Source organism: Ciconia boyciana, chromosome 14 (assembly GCF_034638445.1).
Source record: "Ciconia boyciana chromosome 14, ASM3463844v1, whole genome shotgun sequence".
Taxonomy (NCBI): domain Eukaryota; kingdom Metazoa; phylum Chordata; class Aves; order Ciconiiformes; family Ciconiidae; genus Ciconia; species Ciconia boyciana.
Window position 1 is genome coordinate 9,726,815 of NC_132947.1, and position 18,153 is coordinate 9,744,967.

An 18,153-nucleotide genomic window follows, 5' to 3' on the forward strand; every position below is an offset into this window, starting at 1 on the left:
ATTTCAGGTAGGGGACTGAGGGCTGCCTTTTCTCACACTGCAATCTGTCCTTCAGATGCTGAGCAATCACTGTGCTACGCTCTTTTGCTCTTCTATGACTTTTTAAGGCTTGCTTTATTTGCTAGGCAGGCAGCAGTGTCTAAGCTTCTCCTGTGCTAGGAATTGCAGAAATCGATTCTGCTATTTACTATTGAAAGAGACGGGATGTCAGCTGAGTTTCCAGGCTCATCAGGTTTCCTCCTCCTCTCCAAGAAGGGCTCTGGCTTTATGTCACGTTGGCTGAAGAAGAGCAACTGTCCAAGTCTGGAGGGGGCAAAACCAACCATCACACAAAATAAAGTGTATGGTTTTTCAGGTAGTCAGCCAGAGTGTGTGTGATCAGGCCAGTCCCACCATGCCAGTGTCCTCCCAGGTGCCAGGTATGAACATGGGATGTAGGTTTAGGTTTGATTCTTCCTGTGAACACAAGAATAGGGTTGGGATGCAAAATATGAGGGTTTCCTGGTAATGTACCTGTGGCAGCAGCTGCTTGGAAAACTTCATCTCATTTTGAAGTCTGATTAAATTGAGGGGAAAGGAGCTTTCACAGTCTGTCTCTTCTCAGAACAGAGTCTGAGCAATGGAGCTTAAATCAAATTCGACAGCAGCTTTGTATGCCCAAAGACTACGTGGCCAAGCAGTTTGATTTTAAAGGGCTGTGTTGTGCCGGCTGGGTAGCCCCCAATGAGACATTCTCGTCTGAAGTCCCTCCCAGAGGAGTTACAGATTTAGTCTTGATTGAGCATAGTCACGTTTTTGAAATGTTTTTGAGTTGGAAGAAAACTCCAGCAGCTGTTTCTGTCAGAAATTAGTGTGAATGTGTTTAGTACCTGCACTCATGCTTCTGCAGCTCATGATTCTCCACTAAATACGACAGCACAGGGAAAGGCTTGTGCAAGCTTCCCCCTCCTTCACACGTTCACCTGAGGGAGCATCTTAGAGAGTGGGAGGCCTTTGGGCAGGTTTCCAGCAGGCAAGCAGAACCACAACAGGTTTGTGAATTGGCAGGGAAGCAGGTTACACACCGTCTTGTTTCAACAAGGGTAAAGACCTTGTTGAAGGGTAAAGCACCTCCTGGGGCCAAGTATGAAGAGGTCGCAGCATCCCCCTCACAGAGGAGCTCAAATAAGTGCACCACCAGTGAAAGCAGCAGGGGAAAGTCTGAGATTTTTGCAATAGTTTTTGTACTGATCCTAGTTTATTATTTACTTTCAGACAGAAAAATGATAGCTCTCCATATTTATTGTCCATATGTCAATGACATCAGCATATCTATCAGTGCAAGAGATGCATTTTTATCGTTCTCTGTATTACACTGAGAGATGTGTGCTTTACAAATAGCTCAAGCACACCCATAAAAATAAGGCCTATCCCAAGTAATATATCAGAAACAGAAGTTCCTCTCCCCTGGATGATGGTTACTTTTTGCCAGCTTGATCTCACAGGACACCTGTAGCTCCCGGGATGTATTGCAGGATGGAGACCTGCCAGAGTTCTGAAGGAGATGAAGTCCTGCAAGCTTTGCCAGTTCTCGCCTTCCTTTGCTGCGTATGTGCATGCACGCTGAGGAGCAGGAACAATTCCTTCCAGATGGTTTATGCTGGGCCTTGCCCTGGCTTGTCACCAGTGCAGCTGTGTGACCACAGTCCCTCCTTTTTCCCAGGCTCCATGTTCTTAATACACGTATGCTTTGCTGAAGCATCTCAGAGAGCTGGTGTGTGTGTGCCGTGTTCAGCACGTCTGCTTCCCAGGGCTCTTGAGGAAGAATGAAATATGGCCTAGGGGAGAACTATGCATTATGAGAATTTCAGGAATGATTTGCTCAGCCCTAAATAAAGGTTGTTTCCAATTAGGTTAATGAAAGACATCATTCTCATGGCCAGAGTCACTTGGTCTGGTACAGGGAGGTATAAATCACCTGTCCCTGTACCACGGACACTCTTTACCCTCCAAAGAGCACAGGAGAGTGAGGAAGATTGTTTTCACTGTGCTGTGAAGCATTTAGCATCCAAGGTGCTCTGTGGAGGAGATGAACCCTGCAGCCCCCTTTCACTATCAGCGCTATGTCCTCCTGCCCACCCATAGTACAAGGGGAGCTGCCAGTGTCCAGCACCTCGACATGCTCCTCTCCTGCTGGATTCACTCTCCTCTGCACCAACTTTGCTCCCAGGGTGAGTGACTCCCAGTCCCATTCCTGGGTGCCACTCTGCAGCCTGGGACATCACTCCAGCACTCTGATCCCTGGGCTGGGTCTTGCCCACCTTGCACCGTTGCAGGGCTCTCATCACCAGAAACTGCAGCTCCCTTCCTTGCAGCCTGATGTGTGTAGGGATGGTCAGAGCAACAAGCAACGCTGAAGGTACTTGTATGGACAAGTGGTGTAACTCAGTGCCCCAGACAGAGCTAGCCTGATGGTGTGTGCATTTATCCCAAAGGCATAGGCTCGTATCTTAGTGCGTGCATCCACAATGTGGATGGGAGCATGGGAGCTTGCCTCTGGGAGCTCTGTCCATTTTTTATCTGCTTGTGGTTAAGGGGAAAGAAAGAGTCTCAAGAAATTCTGAAGAGAAACTTAGCAGCTGATTAATATGTATCAAAACCTCCTCCCTCCTTCCCTTTCCACATCCACAGTGTCATACTGTGGGTCTAATAACTTGGTGGTTTTCTAATAAATTTAACCTTAGCATCAATTAAAATGCTTTGGCACACAAGGAAGGGAGAGGTGGGCTTCTAAGGACATTCATCATAGAAAACACATTGAGATTGGATTTTCATTAGCTGTGAAATTAAATACTCTGAAGCAGCTTTTTCACCCTGACAATTATGAATATGCATCGGAGTGATGTTCTCACCTTGGCCTGTCTGTTCCTGCATGTGCTGGTGAGGAGGAAAGCCCCTTTCCTCACAAACCTTTTAGAGGGTGGCCTGAAAAAGGGAGAAGTTGGGCTCCAACCTTTTCTGCTTCCTTGTGATGGAGAAATCTCATCCGATAGCTTTTCCGCAGCATCCTGTCAGTACTGCCTGCTCTCTTCAGTTAAAGCCTTAGATCTCCTAGTTGTCTGTCTTGCAGCCAGCAAACTTTAGTCTTCCACTAAAGCCTAGATTTGCGATTGCTGCTTTTTCTTAAGATAAAATGACTCACAAGGTTTTAAACAAAACCTGAACACAAGCCCCATTTATTTTGCTATTCTTTATGAGTCAGTGCGTAGTATGGCGAGGATTTGAGGCTAGGGACAAGATTTGCACAGAGCAGGTGAAGAAAGGTTGGGAAATGTTTCCCTTTTTCCTGCTAGGGATCTCCAGCACTTGTGTTCAACAAGTCGGATTGTCAGTGAAAATCGCAAGGGATAACCTAAGTCTCCACTGGACAGTCAATAAAGGGAGAGATTCGGCTTGAATCCTGGGTGCGAAAGCACTTGGAGTGCTTGCAAGGGGCTCACATCGCAGGGTCGGTACCAGGTATCCAGGAACATCCTTTACTGAAATGATTGATCTTGTAAAGGGAGAAAACAATCATCTCCCACCCCCAGAGCCGCTGTGCTCACCTCCTAAATGATTTTGTAGTCTCTCTGCAATTAAGCAGTGTGTACTCGATGCCCAGAGCCTGGCTTGCACTGAGGTGTAACCTCGCGGGAGAGCAGCAGTTGAGCTGGTTTCTGCAGGTTGCCCTTGCAGAGGGAGCACACCAAAGTCACAGTGCCTGAGGCTACCCAGCTCCCAGAAAAGGTAACAACAGTTTTGCTATTTCTTTAATATCTGCTGAAAGATGGGCCCAGCACAGACTGGGGCGAGGAAGGACAGCTTAAAGCTGCCTGTCGTCACCTCTGTGCTGGTGCCTCTGTCTGGGATTCAGGGGCTTCGCTCAGGATTCCTGTCAATTCGATTCCCCAAGCTCCTGGGGAGCAAACGGGAAAGGCAACCCTGGCTGGACACCGGCACGTCCCGCTGCTTCGGCCGGGCAGGCAGGGAGGAGCTTCCCGGAGCTGCAGGTGCCATCAGTCATGCTGAGGACGCAGAGAGGGGACAGTCACCTTCAACATAAACCTCTAAGTGAAAGCCTGCGAGCAGGTGACGAGCTGAGCAAACTGAGTTACTCTGGGACGCTTTTAGTGTGGTGCAAGTGCAGAAAGATCAGGCAGTGAATTGCTTCCCTAGGTATCCAGCGCAGGCTGAGGAATGGCACACAGCTTCCCAAGTTAATATTAGCTGGGATAATTTCCTGCCTGAACCCTTTTCTCTCTAAGCAGAGCTCAGGGTGGATCTTGGCCCATTGCTGCTCAGACTCCAACCTTGCGTGCCCTGGTAATTATGTTGCGTAGACATTTACAGGGCTGGCCAGGGAGTTTGCACTCTGCCCAGAGCAGCTAGAAAGCCCAGGTGAGCGGATGGAGGTTACAGTGACTTCTCATAACCTTCTCATGAGCAGCATCTGCTGCTGTGGGACCACGCTGACAGGGCTTGGTGCTCTGCACTGTGACCAGCCAAGATGAATAGGGAGAGGTAGGAGGGGTGTAAAGCAAGCACCTTGTGAATTATGTTTGCTAAGAAAAGCAAATTGATGCAGCTGAACTATATCATGCAAATGAGAACATTCAAATGTGTTAGAGTGGTCCAAGGCTACCCCAGTGCCAAAGCAGAACTGAGAGAGCAATGTCCACCAGCCAGGAAAGCATAAGGAAAAGCAGATCGGGGGAGTGTGCACCTGCAAAGTGTGTGCTGGGCTGGCAAGGAGAAGTCCTCCAACTCAACTTGCTGCTCTGACACCAACACTATATTATTTAAAGTAGGAAGCCTCTAAGATGCAAATGTTAATATTTTCCTTACATATTTTATCAGGCAATTATTAAACAGTAATGAATTTTTAAGGGTGAACATCACAAGTGCATGTACATAAATACAAGTAATGGCATATGAGAAGTTGCTGTCCGGTATTTGTATGTACTGGTAACAAGACAGGGGACATTTGATATGTTCAAGTAGCAAGCTAGCTCTGTGGCTGTCAGCCTGCTTGGGCAATCACACTGCTTGGTGCTTTTTCCCATAGGTGCTTGCATATCAAACCTAGGAAGAGGCATATCAAACCTTGGAAGAGGCTAGCAGCCTCTTCCAAGCCGGCAGATAACAGCTGGAGTTTAGTTTCTTGGTAAAGCACACGCTGTTGTTAAATGAATGCTTTGTTTTGCACAACAAAAGATTGGAAAAATCCCAGGTGTGGTGGTCATTTCTCCAAAGTGAAAGATGGTGGCAGGAAGCTCTTTTGTACTAGGAAACCCAAACAGAAGTGGTTAGACCTCCTGTCTGTGTGTGTTTGCCTTCATGATGTCCATACAGTGCCACAGACCAGTCTCTCCAGACCCAGGCAGGACGATGGGGCATTTCAAACCAGTCCAGTATCTCTTTCTCATCGCCAAAAGCCAATAAATGAGTTGGGAAAGGAGGCAAGTGTGCCGCACAACTTCCTGAGAGCCTTGTCAGTTTAGCAGGATGATGTAAATGGACCTTAATTTAAAATCACATTTGCATCAAGCTGTCAAACCAGTAACCTGGGCAAAACATGTCTCAAGGATGTGGGAGTCCGCCAGCAGCGCAAGGGCTTTGGCCATGTCTACTAGAGTGACCAAGCCAAAACCTGGCTTGCTGTTGCTCCTTCTCTCTTCAGTGCATGACACCTCTTTCTGCGTAGTACACATACTTGCCAGGACTGTTTTGCACAGACCAGTTCTCTTGCTTTCCACCAGCTCTGTTCATAAGGGGAGCAGGAACCGTCCAGAGGGGCCAGAAGTTCAACAGAGTGAACTGAGAACCACGGATGACCATTGCAGCTCCCATTGACTAAATTAACCAGCATCCTGCCTGGCCTGCAGAGGCAACTCCATCATACTCATGGTATGTAGGCACCGACCACAAAAATATTTGATTGCTTAACATCAGATGCTTGAGATAGGCTCACTGAAAAGTAGCGAGTGGGACTATGTGAGCTGTAAACATCCCACAGGTTGTGTGCCCACCTAACCCAAGAAAGCCATGAAGTAGGCCAGGGGAACCGTGGTCCATCGATATTTGACTGTATGGGCCAGTAACACAGAAAATGAAGAACTATTGGCAGGATCTCTTGGCAGTTTAACACCAATTAGTGTTTTAAAATAAATTTACACTCAAAGCTAATTTACTCATTACTTCAAGTAATTAGCTCCATCTGTCTGAATGCAGCCTTGGATGTGAGGCGGGCATTTTCAACTGGGTACAGATAACACGGGCAGTTGCTCTGTTTGTGAAGTCCATGTCAGCAACTCATGGAAAGAAAGGCTCCGTCTCCCACGGCTCTTGGCCCACTTGATAGTCCCAAGCCACCTCATGGCAGTTAGAGGTCAGGTAGGGATCTGTGCTGGGACAGTATTTTTATTCTCCTTCTCCCCATAAGGCCAAATCTGTTCCCTGTTCCAGCTCACAGCACGGCCCTATGAAGACTAGGCTACGGGGCAGGAATAAGCAGCCCGTTGCCACTTGTGAGGGTTAAACCGTGCCCAGGCTGGCCCCAGCTGCCTTCCCCTCCCCAGCCCCTGCCCCTGGCAGGGCACTGTGTTCAGTTCTCCCACAGCGTGCAGGTTGCACCTTGGGGAAGCAGGCAGGAATACTGCATGCATTAAACATCCCAGCAAGCAAGCTAACAGCTATCGAAACATATAATTAAACTATTATTTTCTCTCACCCCCTCTCTTTTTTTTTTCTTCACCTGAACAAAATATTTTTCCATTTATTTGTTATCAGTGAAGGGAGTGAATATACTGAAACATGTCTGCTGTTCTGCTCTACTACCCCCTATTAACTTCCTAAGCACTTGGGAACCTTTGGCTCAGCTGCACGAAATAACAGGGAAACTAATTAGGCCAATAAAACTCAATGATTGAGTCAGGCACCCCAAGAAAGGGAATGACTTTTTACTACTATTTTTTTTTTGTTAATGCATGTATTCACCCTCAAGTTCTTCACCGCCTGCACCGCTGGCAGCACAGATCAGGTTTAGTTACAGCTGAAGAAGGAAGGTCCCAGACAGGTGCAGTGATGATTGGGGTGACAATTCCTTTCTGTCCCCAGCTGTGGGGTCTCCTGGGCTGGGGTTTGACGAACAGATTGTAACAAGTCCCCTTGTCTGCATAGGCCCTTCTTGGCACACACAGCACGTGTCTCACAGTAGAGGCAATTAATATGCTGCCGGGATGGCACATGAACAGGTCTTGGCTGCATCGCAAGGGCAGTTTGGGCCAAGTCTCTCTGCTGATGTGGGCACAGGGACAGGCAGAGGCACGTGAAGGACGGGGCAAGCCTGGAGGAGGTGGGGGACTTCGGAGAACACGAAGCCTCCAGCTCTGAGCAGCCCGTCCCCATGTCCAAACACGCAGTGCCTGCTGCAGTCAGCACATGGCCGAGAATTGCAAAGAAAATTTAGATCCAAAGGCTAATGCTAATCAGTAAAAATCTGTAATTGAAGAAATGGTAATCAAGTGAGATTACCAGCCTGATCCTATTATCGGCCCCCTGCCCAGCCGGTTAGGTCAGTGCTGCACGCAGCGCTAACAAAGCCACCTCCCGCAGTGGTGGGGCCGGAGGGTTGCACGCTGCTGGCTTGGTTGTAGCACCGTGCCAGGAGCGTGTCGCAGAGCTGTCCTCCCTGGGAACAGAGGAAGCCGAGCACTCCTTCATTAGCCAAAATTGACTCTCACTTGTATTTGTATCTTGCTTTGCAGATGGGAAATACATCCAATGCCTCGTTGTTCATCTCCACCTTATCGGAGAGAGAAGACCTGATTTTTGGCACGCTCTATTTAGTCTTTGGTAAGGAAAGACAGGCTGCGATACCTGTGTCCCTGCTGCGGGCAGTCCAGGTGCCTGCCTGCCTGCCAGAGACATTCAGGCCTTTTGCAGTCACTGATGCTTCCAGAAGTGTTCAGCCATTAGCAGAATAATCAAACTGCCCCTTCCCACGTTAGCCCTCCCCACCTTACTCAAAAGGATGATCTGGCCAAAGCTTGGTGACTGCATTCCCCTCTCAGGGGAACTGCAAGTACCAGTTATGTTTTTAAATATTTGGAAAGTTAAAGAACACCCTTTGAGGAACATGCTGTAACTCCTACTGCAGCCACCCGATGTGAGACGGATAGGGACTCTGTTAGCGTTGCCAGCTTCATGACTACTGAAGGTGATTTGGACCTCCAGCTGGCCCTTGCTTTCCGCAGAAGATGCTGGTGAATGTCCTGTGGTTTGGAGTTAGTGGCACTGAAAAGCCAGCGGGCAAAACTGAGGGGCTGGGACGTGCTCTGAGGTGGCCTAGACCTGGTTGGTGTGGGCCAGAAGTGAATGATGGGCAAAGAAAAGCTGTCCAATTTTCTGAGCCCTGAGCATGTTATCTCCCAAATGCTAGAAGTTTTTCGTGCCTGCAAGCATGGGGAGCCCAAGGGGTGCTCATGCCACTGGGACTGCCAGCAGTCGTATAGGCACCTACAGCTCCTAGGAGTTAGTAAAGCTAATCAAATGTACTTAGGGCAGATGTGAGACTAGCTCTGTGGGAAAAACGCCTCGTGAGGCTGGGAGCAAGGACAAACATCTCAGTACTCTACCCTCCAGTGACTCTAAAGCCTCCAAAGCCCTGGATTTGGCCAGGTCTTGCATGAGAATCCTGTTCATGAGAGGAACTTCAGTGCTGGCCATTCAGCAGCTTTGGAAGCTGGTTCTTAACATGATATTTAATTTACAGCCTAATCCATTAGGGAGAAACTCTTGTCCTACTCAACCTGCCCCAAGAGCAGCAAAGATTCCCCTTCTGAGGACACTGAAACCTCTTTTCAATGAAAGCACAATTACGTAATTAAAAAAAGAGAGAAAGCCCTTGTTATAAAATTTTAATCACCACTGTTGTTTTAAATACACTAATAGCAAACAAAGAGCCTTCTTTTGTTTAGTCTGGATTTTCCTTGATCTCCATAATGCCTTTCTTCTTGTTTATTTTGTTACCATGATATTGGACAACACAGACTCACAGGAGTGACATTGCCAGGAAGAAATTAAAAAGGCGAAGGGGCCCAGCTCCTTGGCCTCACATCAGAAGAGCAGTCACACAAAGCTCCCGTTATTTATCTAGCTGGAAGGAAGTGCCCCCCTTGCTCCTTCCAGCTGGAAGAAGTGACTCTTCTCAGGCCAGATCCTGCACCCGGAGCCCATTGCAGTCTCATCCCATCACTGCCCTCCTACCAAACACCTCTGTAGGATCTCAGGAAAGGGAAGGGATCATATTCAATGTAAAGCAGCTCCAGATGTGCTCACAGAGCTCTGCGGGTCCCGTGGGCTCCCCTGCTCAGCCCGCTCTGGAGAGGGAAGCCTGGAGCCCTTTCCACCCTCTGTAGACATCTCCGCTGTTTGCTTCCAAACATCTCAAGGTGATCCTGGCTCCTTTCCCAGCTCTGTTACATACAGCACTGTTCCTCTGCCTTCTCCACAGGCATCATGTCCCTCTCTGGGAACTCGCTGCTCCTGCTGGTGGCCTATCAGAAGAGGTCCATGCTGAAGCCTGCCGAGTTCTTCATCGTCAACCTGGCCATCAGTGACCTGAGCATGACAGTGACACTCTTCCCCTTGGCCACCTCCTCCTTCTTTGCACACAGGTACCTTGTGGAAGTGGCTCTGCACTGCCCAATGGCCCTGGGTGCAGTTTGCAAACCTTATCTTGAAACGGGGAGATGCCTGACAGGGGTTCGGAGGGACCCAAGGAGTCAGGCTGGTGGCACTGGGGCACTGTGTAACCTCACAGACATCCATCCCACAGCAGGGTGGCTTCCTGCTCCCCTCCACCTTACCACACAGACTTGCTGTACAAGCGGTTTGGTGGTGGGTTTCTGAGCTGGAACCCACATGGCATGGGCACTGCAGTGGTGCGTGCCAGCATGGACCAGGGCAGCTCCCGCACCCATGGCTCCATCTCTGCCTGTCACTGCGACGCTTAGGGAACAAATTAGGGACAAGATCATGCCCATGCTTTCTTGGGCAATCAGGCGCTGATATCCGTGCAGCCCTTTGCAGCCGCCCCACGCACAGTCGGCTTTGCTTTTGGTGTGGGACAAGTGGCTGATGCCCCACCACCCACCGCTGCCAGGAGAGCGGGCTGGGAAGCACCCAGCCTTCCTCCGGAGGAGGGACCGCACAGAAAATTCCCATCCAGCCGTGTGGCAGGGGCTGTCAGCCAGCTGCCCTGGGCAGAGGGGAAGGGCTGCATTTACCCGCAGGCTTTCTCTTGCAGGTGGCTGTTCAGCCAGGCGGTGTGCACCCTCTACGCCTTCTGCGGGGTCTTGTTTGGGCTGTGCAGCCTCACCAGCCTGACGGTGCTCAGCACGGTTTGCTGCCTGAAGGTCTGTTACCCAGCATATGGTAGGTGCTGGGATGCGTTATCTGATTTATACATAAACCCTTCTCTGTTAACATAACCTTTTTTCTTCCTTCTCTTATGGGCGAGATCCACCTCTCCTGAGAAAGCTTTGCCCCAGGGCAACCTATTCCCAGCCAAAACACCGGTGCAGCAGACTCTGAAGGCTTTTATCACTTGTGTATTCTCCCCCCCACCTGCCTGTGACTATGGAGCCCCAGCACCCTGTGCCCTTGACCTGTGCATGCATCTCAGCCGTCCCTGCCTCCAGAGCCTGCTTCACTCTAGGGCTCAGGAGCATCATCCACAAAAGTATCAAGGGGGTTGTCCTCCCTCTGTAGAAAGTCCCAGCTGCTGTGTCACAGCAGGCCACAGGGTTTTGAACATACATACAGAGACTTGAGCTTAGGCCAGAGCAGACTCTGCATCTGGGAAGCCACAGGCTCTGGCAGTGCAGGGAAGAGCCGCTTTCCCTTGTCCCTGGTGGGAGAGCCGTAGGCCAAATGTGTTTAATTCACTGAAATAATTAATACAGGAGGGCTGGGTTTGCAGCCTTGTAGCTCGCTTCTGCAGCCCTGTTTTCACCTGGACTTCCTCCGCAGAGCTAACGTGAATGTTTGCAGCTCTAAGCTTGGGCACCGGCTCTTTGTGGAGGGCATGCACTGCAGAGAGCACCTGAGGAAGCGAGGGGACCCAGGGATGTCCCCTACACATTTACAGCTGCTTCTATTTGGAGTTGCTTCTTAATTTCCTCAGCTCAGCTGCTAATCCGCCATCTAGCATGTATCTTCAGAATAGACTTTGCATTAAAGACCAAAAATAGAAATAAAATGGGAAATCAAAGATACTATTTGATTCACAGACCAGCACCCCAGGGTGCATCCTTACCCCCTCTCCCGTGACTCGCTGCCTGTCTGCCCCGAGCCTGCGGCCACTGCCAACCACCAGCGTGCTTTGTCCCCAGCAGCTGACAGTGCCTCAAGGACGACGCTGGAGCAGAGTCACCTTGGTTATGTGCCAGCACAACAGCTCAGGAGATCACTAAAAAGGTGGAAGGAAAAATAAAGATAAAAGTTGGCTGTTAAAAGGCAGCCCAGGTACCAGTGGCTTTTCCCTGCGCAGGTTCTGCTCTCTAGATGAGCCAGTGCTTGGCAGCCTGGCACGTGGAGCTTATCTCCTCATGATGCCCCGGCCCATTTTCTGTGAGGAAATGGCTAATCTCAACGTGCTTTTAATTGCTTAGTTTCAAAGAAAAATGTTACTCCCATGTATGACTGAAGATTTAGTACTTTATACTGAGCTCTTAGAAGATCAGGGAGTTTTAGATTTGATGGGGATGGGACAAAAAGGAAAAAAACCACCTTCCCCAGTGCTTCAGTCGGCCAGAGAGGAAAAGGTCCTTCGAGTGCCAGTGTCTGGGATGGCTTTGAGCAGTCCTGGAGCCAGATCTCCCTGCCCTGTGCTCAGGCTGCTGCAGCCAGGCAGCCTGCCGCCTTCCCTCCCTCCCGGCTGCCCGTGGGGCCGTGGGTGCAGCGTCCCCCCGTGCCACCAGCAGCCACGCGACCTCCCAGCAGTTCCTCCCAAAGCCGAGTGGCACCGCTGATCCTGCCACTTGCTGCCCAGTTTGGGGCAAACCCTTACGTTTCTCTTGGCTCCTTGCTCTGGCCGCCTGCCCAAGGGGACAGGAGGATGCCCGTGTGTCCCAGGGCCCGGGGCTGAGCGCTGGTGCGGCTCTGCCCGCTCCATGGCTGCAGCGCTGCCATGCTGTGCACAGCAGCTCCAGCCCTGCCCGGGTGGCCCCGGCCATGTCCCAGGGTGGCTGGCCTCATCCCCAGCGCTGGGGGTGCGGGCAGCTCGGGGTCACAGCCCCTCTCTCTGCTCCCCCTCGCCCACGGGAAACCATCTTCACACCGATCTCTCTGCCGCAGGCAACAAGTTCTCGCCCTGCCATGCCGGAGTGCTGCTGCTGTGCGTCTGGGCGTACGCCCTGATGTTTGCCACGGCCCCCTTGGCCGAGTGGGGCAGCTATGGCCCCGAGCCCTATGGGACAGCCTGCTGCATCACGTGGAAGGCCTCGAGCAGGGAGGCCACACTCTACATCCTTGCCCTCTTCATCTTCTGCTACCTTCTCCCCTGCCTCCTCATCCTCGTCTCCTACTCGCTGATCCTCTGGACGGTGCGGGTGTCCCGGAGAGCCGTCAGGCAGCACACGTCCCCCCAGCGCAGAGCCCGCAGTGTGCACAGCCTGGTCGTGAAGGTAGGGGAGGGCTCGGGGTGGTGCGGGGTCTCGGGGTGCCCTCTGCCCCAGCCCACTGCCCCATGGGCAGGCAACCGCAGCAGGACCCCTTCTGCCAGCCAGCGGTGTCTGTGCTCCCGATGAATTCTCCAGGTGTTTGTATCAGTGGGGGTAATAACACATTTCTCCTTGTTTAAAGCCATCAGGTGGAGGAGTTTTCATTTTAAATTACATTGGAAAAGATCATAAAAGGAGCTTGCATGAGTCATTGTTCCCCAGACTACAAGCTAATACTATAATTTACCAGGGATATGTAAAAAAAAAAAAGTGGATACCCTTTAAAAAAAAAAACAAACCACAAAAGAAAACAGCTTGCAAGCGTGGCCTCAAAGGAAGCGTTCGTGTCTGCTTAGAGGAGGGGGGTCTGAGCGTGGCCTGTTTCCAGAGCCTCTCGGTCAGTCTGCACCCCGGCACGCAGATTGCCGGAGGGGTTTTGAGCGCTGCCAAAAGGCTGCTGGATTCCGACGCTGGCCTGGTCCCAGCTGGGTCATTGGGTGCTTCGTACCCGTCTGCCGTGGCGGGCTGAGGCAGTGCCCGAGTTTCCCACACGGGACGGGTGTGAGTCGCCCGAAGCGAGTGCAGGTTGATGCGCCCACACTGGGACGTGCTGAGTCGCTGCCCTGATGCCTGACACCCCGACGCTCCAGTGTGACGGGGCCAGAAGGCCGAGCACTTTCCCTGGGGATGTGACCGACTGGCCGGGGTGCCAGTGCACATGGCTGAGTTTTGGGGGGGGCAGGTCAGCATCCCGCGTGTGCCGCAGGAGGCTCACGGCACCGTCTCCATCTCCGTCTTTTCCAGCTGAGCATTGCTGTGTGCCTGGGGTTTCTGGCTGCCTGGACCCCTTATGCCATTGTTGCCCTGTGGGCTGTCTTCGGCGATGCCAGCCAGGTGCCAGCGCTGGCCTTCGTGCTGTCGGCCATCTTTGCCAAGTCCTCGACGCTCTACAACCCCCTGGTGTACCTGCTCTTCAAGCCCAACTTCCAGAAGTTCCTCTCCAAGGACATGGTGCTCCTCCAGGCCATCCGCACCCTCCTCTGCTGCGGCTGCCCGAGCGCTGCGCTCCAGCCCTTCCCGTCCCCGGGATTCGGTGACCACCCTGGGGCTTGCAGAAACTGCAACGACACTTTTGAGTGTTTCAGTAACTACCCCAAGTGCTACAAACTCCCTCCGGCGCCCGGCAGCTCACCCCGGCGCGCTGCCCTGGCCATCCTGGGCGATGGAGCCGCTTGCCAGCCGGGGCTGAAGAGGACGGTGCAGGTGATGGTGCTGGTCACACGGAAAAGGTCGGGCCTGGGCGTTGCGAATGTGGCGGGGGAAGCCCTGCCATCGGATATCATGAAAGACCTTCTCTGAGCCCAGCCGAGCCCGGCTGTGTCCTACCAGTGCACTGGAAGACAAACCCGAACGCAGCATTTCTCTCACCTGTGTATCTGATAGGTCCCCGGCATGTTCTGCAGATGAAGTGACATGAAAATTTAAGGCCAACCTTGCCCCCTCCTCTGGTTTGGCTCCTGCAACTCTGAGCCTAGTCTTTGCACTTGAAAAAAAAAAAAAAAAATAGACCCCAGTGCCTGAAATCTGCCCAGGGTGCAAGAGCAGGGTGCAGTTTCTCCCGCAGCTTGCTCTCTGGGCCCTTGGCCTTTGTTTCTCCATCCTGGTGCTCTGATAACAAAGTAGGAACTTGGTTGTCTTAATACACTGTGCCTGGCAGGAGGGCTGGGGGCCAGGAGGCCCCAGAGGTGTCCCGGCTCCAGCCCCACCTCCCACAGCCCCCGCTGACCATGTCCTTTCCCGTCAGGGAGCGGGACCACGCCGCTCAGCTACCTCACTTGGGATTATGAAGCATCTTTATATACCTCTCAAGAGACTACTCTCTGTGCAGGTTGGGTTGCCCCACTCCCCCGATCTGAACGCAAACCACCACCGTCCTATAGATCGAAATGGGAGCTTGTCTTTAGAGTAAGGATTTGGGGTTAAAATAATCCCAGTGAGAGTAATAGCAGTCCCAGGTCGTGCTCTCCAGGCAGGGAATGGCGAATCTGCGGCTGAGCACCGTCCTGGAGACAGGGCTGTGGCCATAGGGTGTCTCCCGGCGGCGGGGACGACAGGACAGCTCATGCTGCCTGCACTGCTGTGCAGGGGAGCGGCTGCCTGGGCAACAGCATCCTGCGGGCTTATAGTCAGCATTTAGCGATTAGCGTGGTCAGTCCACCCACGGGAAGAGTCTGGGATGAAAGGGCCCAAGAAGCCGTGCAAGGGCCTGATGCAAAGCCATCAACAGAAAAGTCCCCGCGTTATCCGCTGTGGCAGGCGCGGGGCAGGCTTGCAGACGTCTCTCTCCAGTAGCGTGCTGGCAGCCCTGCGGTGAAGCTCGCCTGGGTCTGAGTTTGGGGGCTCCCCATCCCACCTCCAGCACCGAGCCGCTCGTGTGCCCAGCCTTGGCCGTGGAGGGAGCTGGTTTTTCTCTGCAGGAGGTGAGTAACACGGCCAGGATGCTGAGAGAGGTTGGTTATGCCCCAAAAAATTAAAAGATGCATCCGAGGTGATGAGAAGAGTCAGTAGCAGAGGTGGGAAGCGCGCTGCCCTCCGGCACCCAGCTGGCCAGTCACTCGTGGGAGTGCTTTACGTTGCCCCTGGTTAATGAACAAAACCACACCACAACCCATCGCCAGCATTAAATCATGGACGTGCTAAATGGGAATAGTAAACCATTTTCTGCACTGAGTGCTGGGAAAAAGCCGCTGCCCCCGATGCTGTTGCCGGCTGCGCTCTGCCTGCCAGCTCTGCCTGCCAGCCGCCCTGCCTGTAAGCCGACCTCGACGCCCTGCCTGTAAGCCGAGCTCTGCCTCCTCCCTCTGCTCTCCAGATACAGATATTGCTATTTTTAGCAGTCGCTCCCAGAACCGGGATGTATCACTGCCTTTTCTTAGCACAGCTACAGCAGCCTCCTCTCTTCCGAGGACGCAGAGCACTTCACAAAAGACCCGCTGGCTGCAGGGGCGTGCAGAAATACTGGGGGCGGGTGTGCTCCCTGCGGGAGCAGGCGGCAGATGCCCACCACCGGTCATTGAAGCAACCCAGGCATTAAAAACAGGAGCTGGGCTTTTTGGCCTCAATGTTATGGCCCAATTCCAGCGTAGGTGGCACCGGGGCCAGTGCAAGCTCTGCGGTGGGGAAGGCGGTTGCCGCATGCGTGCAGAGGCACCCAGCAAAGCAGCGAGGGGTGCTGGGGCGCGGGTGGTCTTGCCCCTGCTTTCTGTGTGTGCCGTCATTGCCGGCTGCTGCTGCACAGCTCTGATTAGCGCACGACAGCATGGCAGTCGTAGCACTTGCTTTTGTCCCTTGGTCATTTTCACTTAGCCACCTTAATTAGCAGTTTCCCCATGACAGGAGAGGGTCACCGATACCTCTGGGGTGCACTTGCATCCTCCTGGGATGGTTTTGCCCACATGTGATACCTGCAGTGCGGAAGGTTGGGGCAGGGCAGGGCTTATGCATAAGAGTCAAGTAATAACTGGAAAGCCACGTGGGGAGCGACACTCCTGCCTTCGCTTCCTACTCCTGCTATGCAAAAACCCCCACCCAACCCAAAAAAGTGCAATATTTGCAAAACGCTGCAAACAAACAAAGAAAAATCAGGGCGGCCAGTGACGAGAGAGGACAAAGTTTCCAACGTGGGTGCAGGTTTCGAGGAGGGCCAGTCACCGCCCAGCCCGGGGCATGGCTGCTCGTCCCCTTCCCACCCCGCAGCTCGGGGTGCCACTCCCCGTGCCCCATCCCAGGTACCCCAGCACACGAGGGAATCACAAGCACGCGGTGTCTCCGCTGACTAGTCATCGTGTTCCAGAAATTGTACATTTTTAAAGTAAATTCATTCATGCAAAACTGGCGTTCGACTTGGTTCAGTTATGTGCTAGTGGCCGCGCTCCGGGATAAATCACAGAATCGTATAGGTTGGAAAAGACCTTTAAGATCATCATCATTTCCATTTAAGATAAATGGAAGTATCGCTGCTGTGCCCGCCGCTGTGCCTGGCCGGGGCAGGAGAGCATGGGCAGGTTTTGGTCCTGTGGGTGAGCGACTGCAGAGACAGGGCACGGCCCGCCGGCCGGGGCACGGTGACGTGGGGCAAGCAAAGCTCTCCCTCCTCAGCAGCCGAGCCGCGCTCCTGCCGGGGCGAAGCAGCGAGGGTGCAGCCGGCAGCCATGGGCCCCGCTGCAGCACCCGCGCTGGGGCGGCCGGGCTCTACCCTGGAGCTCCCACCTCGGCCAAGGCCCGGCTGTACCTGCTGCCCGTCGCTGCCCTGGGAGGAGAGGGGCCTCCAGGGAGGTGGCCGAGGGCAGCCTTCCCACCAGAGGACGCGAACACGAAGGGCTGCTGCCATCTCCTGGGGGCCCTCGGGGCATGGCCACCCTGGGACAGGGCGGGGGGCCGAGGACGTGACCCCGGCTGCTTCGGGCTGTGATGGGCTCGGGGACACGGCGTGGTCCAGCCACGGGTGCAGCATCGGGTCCCTGCTTTGCTTACCAGCTCCCCGGCCTGCCGCTTTGTCCCCTGCTAGCTGAAAAATACCGTGGTACAGAAATCACCTAAAGGAGATAGGAAAAAAAATTTCTGCAAATCCCCTAGGTCCTTTATTACTCCAGGAAAACCCCAGATCAGCATCTTCATCTTTAGTTTGGCGTGAGAATGCGTAACATTGAGAGCACCTAACACTGCGTCTGCTTTAATCTATGTTCATAGAGACACTCCTGCTGCTGGGGAGCCCAGGCAGCCTGGACTCTAGCAAAATCCCAATCAGTTTAATTAACTCCATGCACTGTGGCCAGGCCATCAGCAGGCCCAGGGTCCCTCCCCAGCACGACCCGGTGCTGCCATAACCCAGGTACCCCTACCTGCCGGGCTGGACCCGTGCACTGGGGCAGGGCATAGCTGGTGCTGAGTTAATCAGTGTCCCCAGCTGGAAACGGTGCCATCAGCTGCCACCAATTCCCTGAGGACAAGAGCCTCCTCTCCCTGCAAGGGTAGCTCCTGCAGTGGCTGCTGGTGGGGTGAGCCTGGGGCTGCGAGGAGGATGGTGGCTTTGCCCTTGGGGCCAAGGTGGGGGTCTGTGCTGGCTGCTGCGGTCGGGCAGGGTTTGGGAGGTGGTTGCTGGTTGTGAGAACTTATTTCTTTAGCTCTTGGTGCTGCTGCAGCCTGGTCCCTGGCTCTGAGCCAGGTGGGAAGGGGGTTTGGGGGCTGCAGTGCTGTGTTGCTGCTCGGTGGGAGCCTGGTCCTGGTGCAGGGAACAAGCCAGGGCTGCCTTGGTTTGGGTTTGGTGCCTGGGCAGGCGTGCTACGGCTGCTGCGTTTCCCACCCAGTGCCAGCCGAGTGAGAGCACTTGTGCCTTTTCCCAGTGAGGGCT

General features: G+C 53.2%; 1 protein-coding gene across 8 annotated transcripts in view; it reads left to right on the plus strand.

Annotated features, from left to right (window-relative positions):
- LOC140659674 (opsin-5-like) overlaps positions 1-16,623 on the plus strand; it is a 45,148-nt gene extending 28,525 nt beyond the window's left edge. For 3 of the 8 annotated variants that reach the window (XM_072879557.1, XM_072879556.1, XM_072879558.1), the window contains exons 5-11: positions 3,333-3,765; positions 3,932-5,925; positions 7,785-7,872; positions 9,533-9,695; positions 10,328-10,455; positions 12,379-12,707; positions 13,548-16,623. In XM_072879557.1, coding sequence (XP_072735658.1) covers positions 5,923-5,925; positions 7,785-7,872; positions 9,533-9,695; positions 10,328-10,455; positions 12,379-12,707; positions 13,548-14,102 — 1,266 coding nt within the window. In that variant the 5' untranslated portion in view covers positions 3,333-3,765; positions 3,932-5,922 and the 3' untranslated portion in view covers positions 14,103-16,623. The remainder of the gene's footprint in view (positions 1-3,332; positions 3,766-3,931; positions 5,926-7,784; positions 7,873-9,532; positions 9,696-10,327; positions 10,456-12,378; positions 12,708-13,547) is intronic. The other 5 variants (XM_072879553.1, XM_072879559.1, XM_072879560.1 and 2 more) reach the window with 3 other exon arrangements.
- Positions 16,624-18,153: the final 1,530 nt, after the last annotated feature.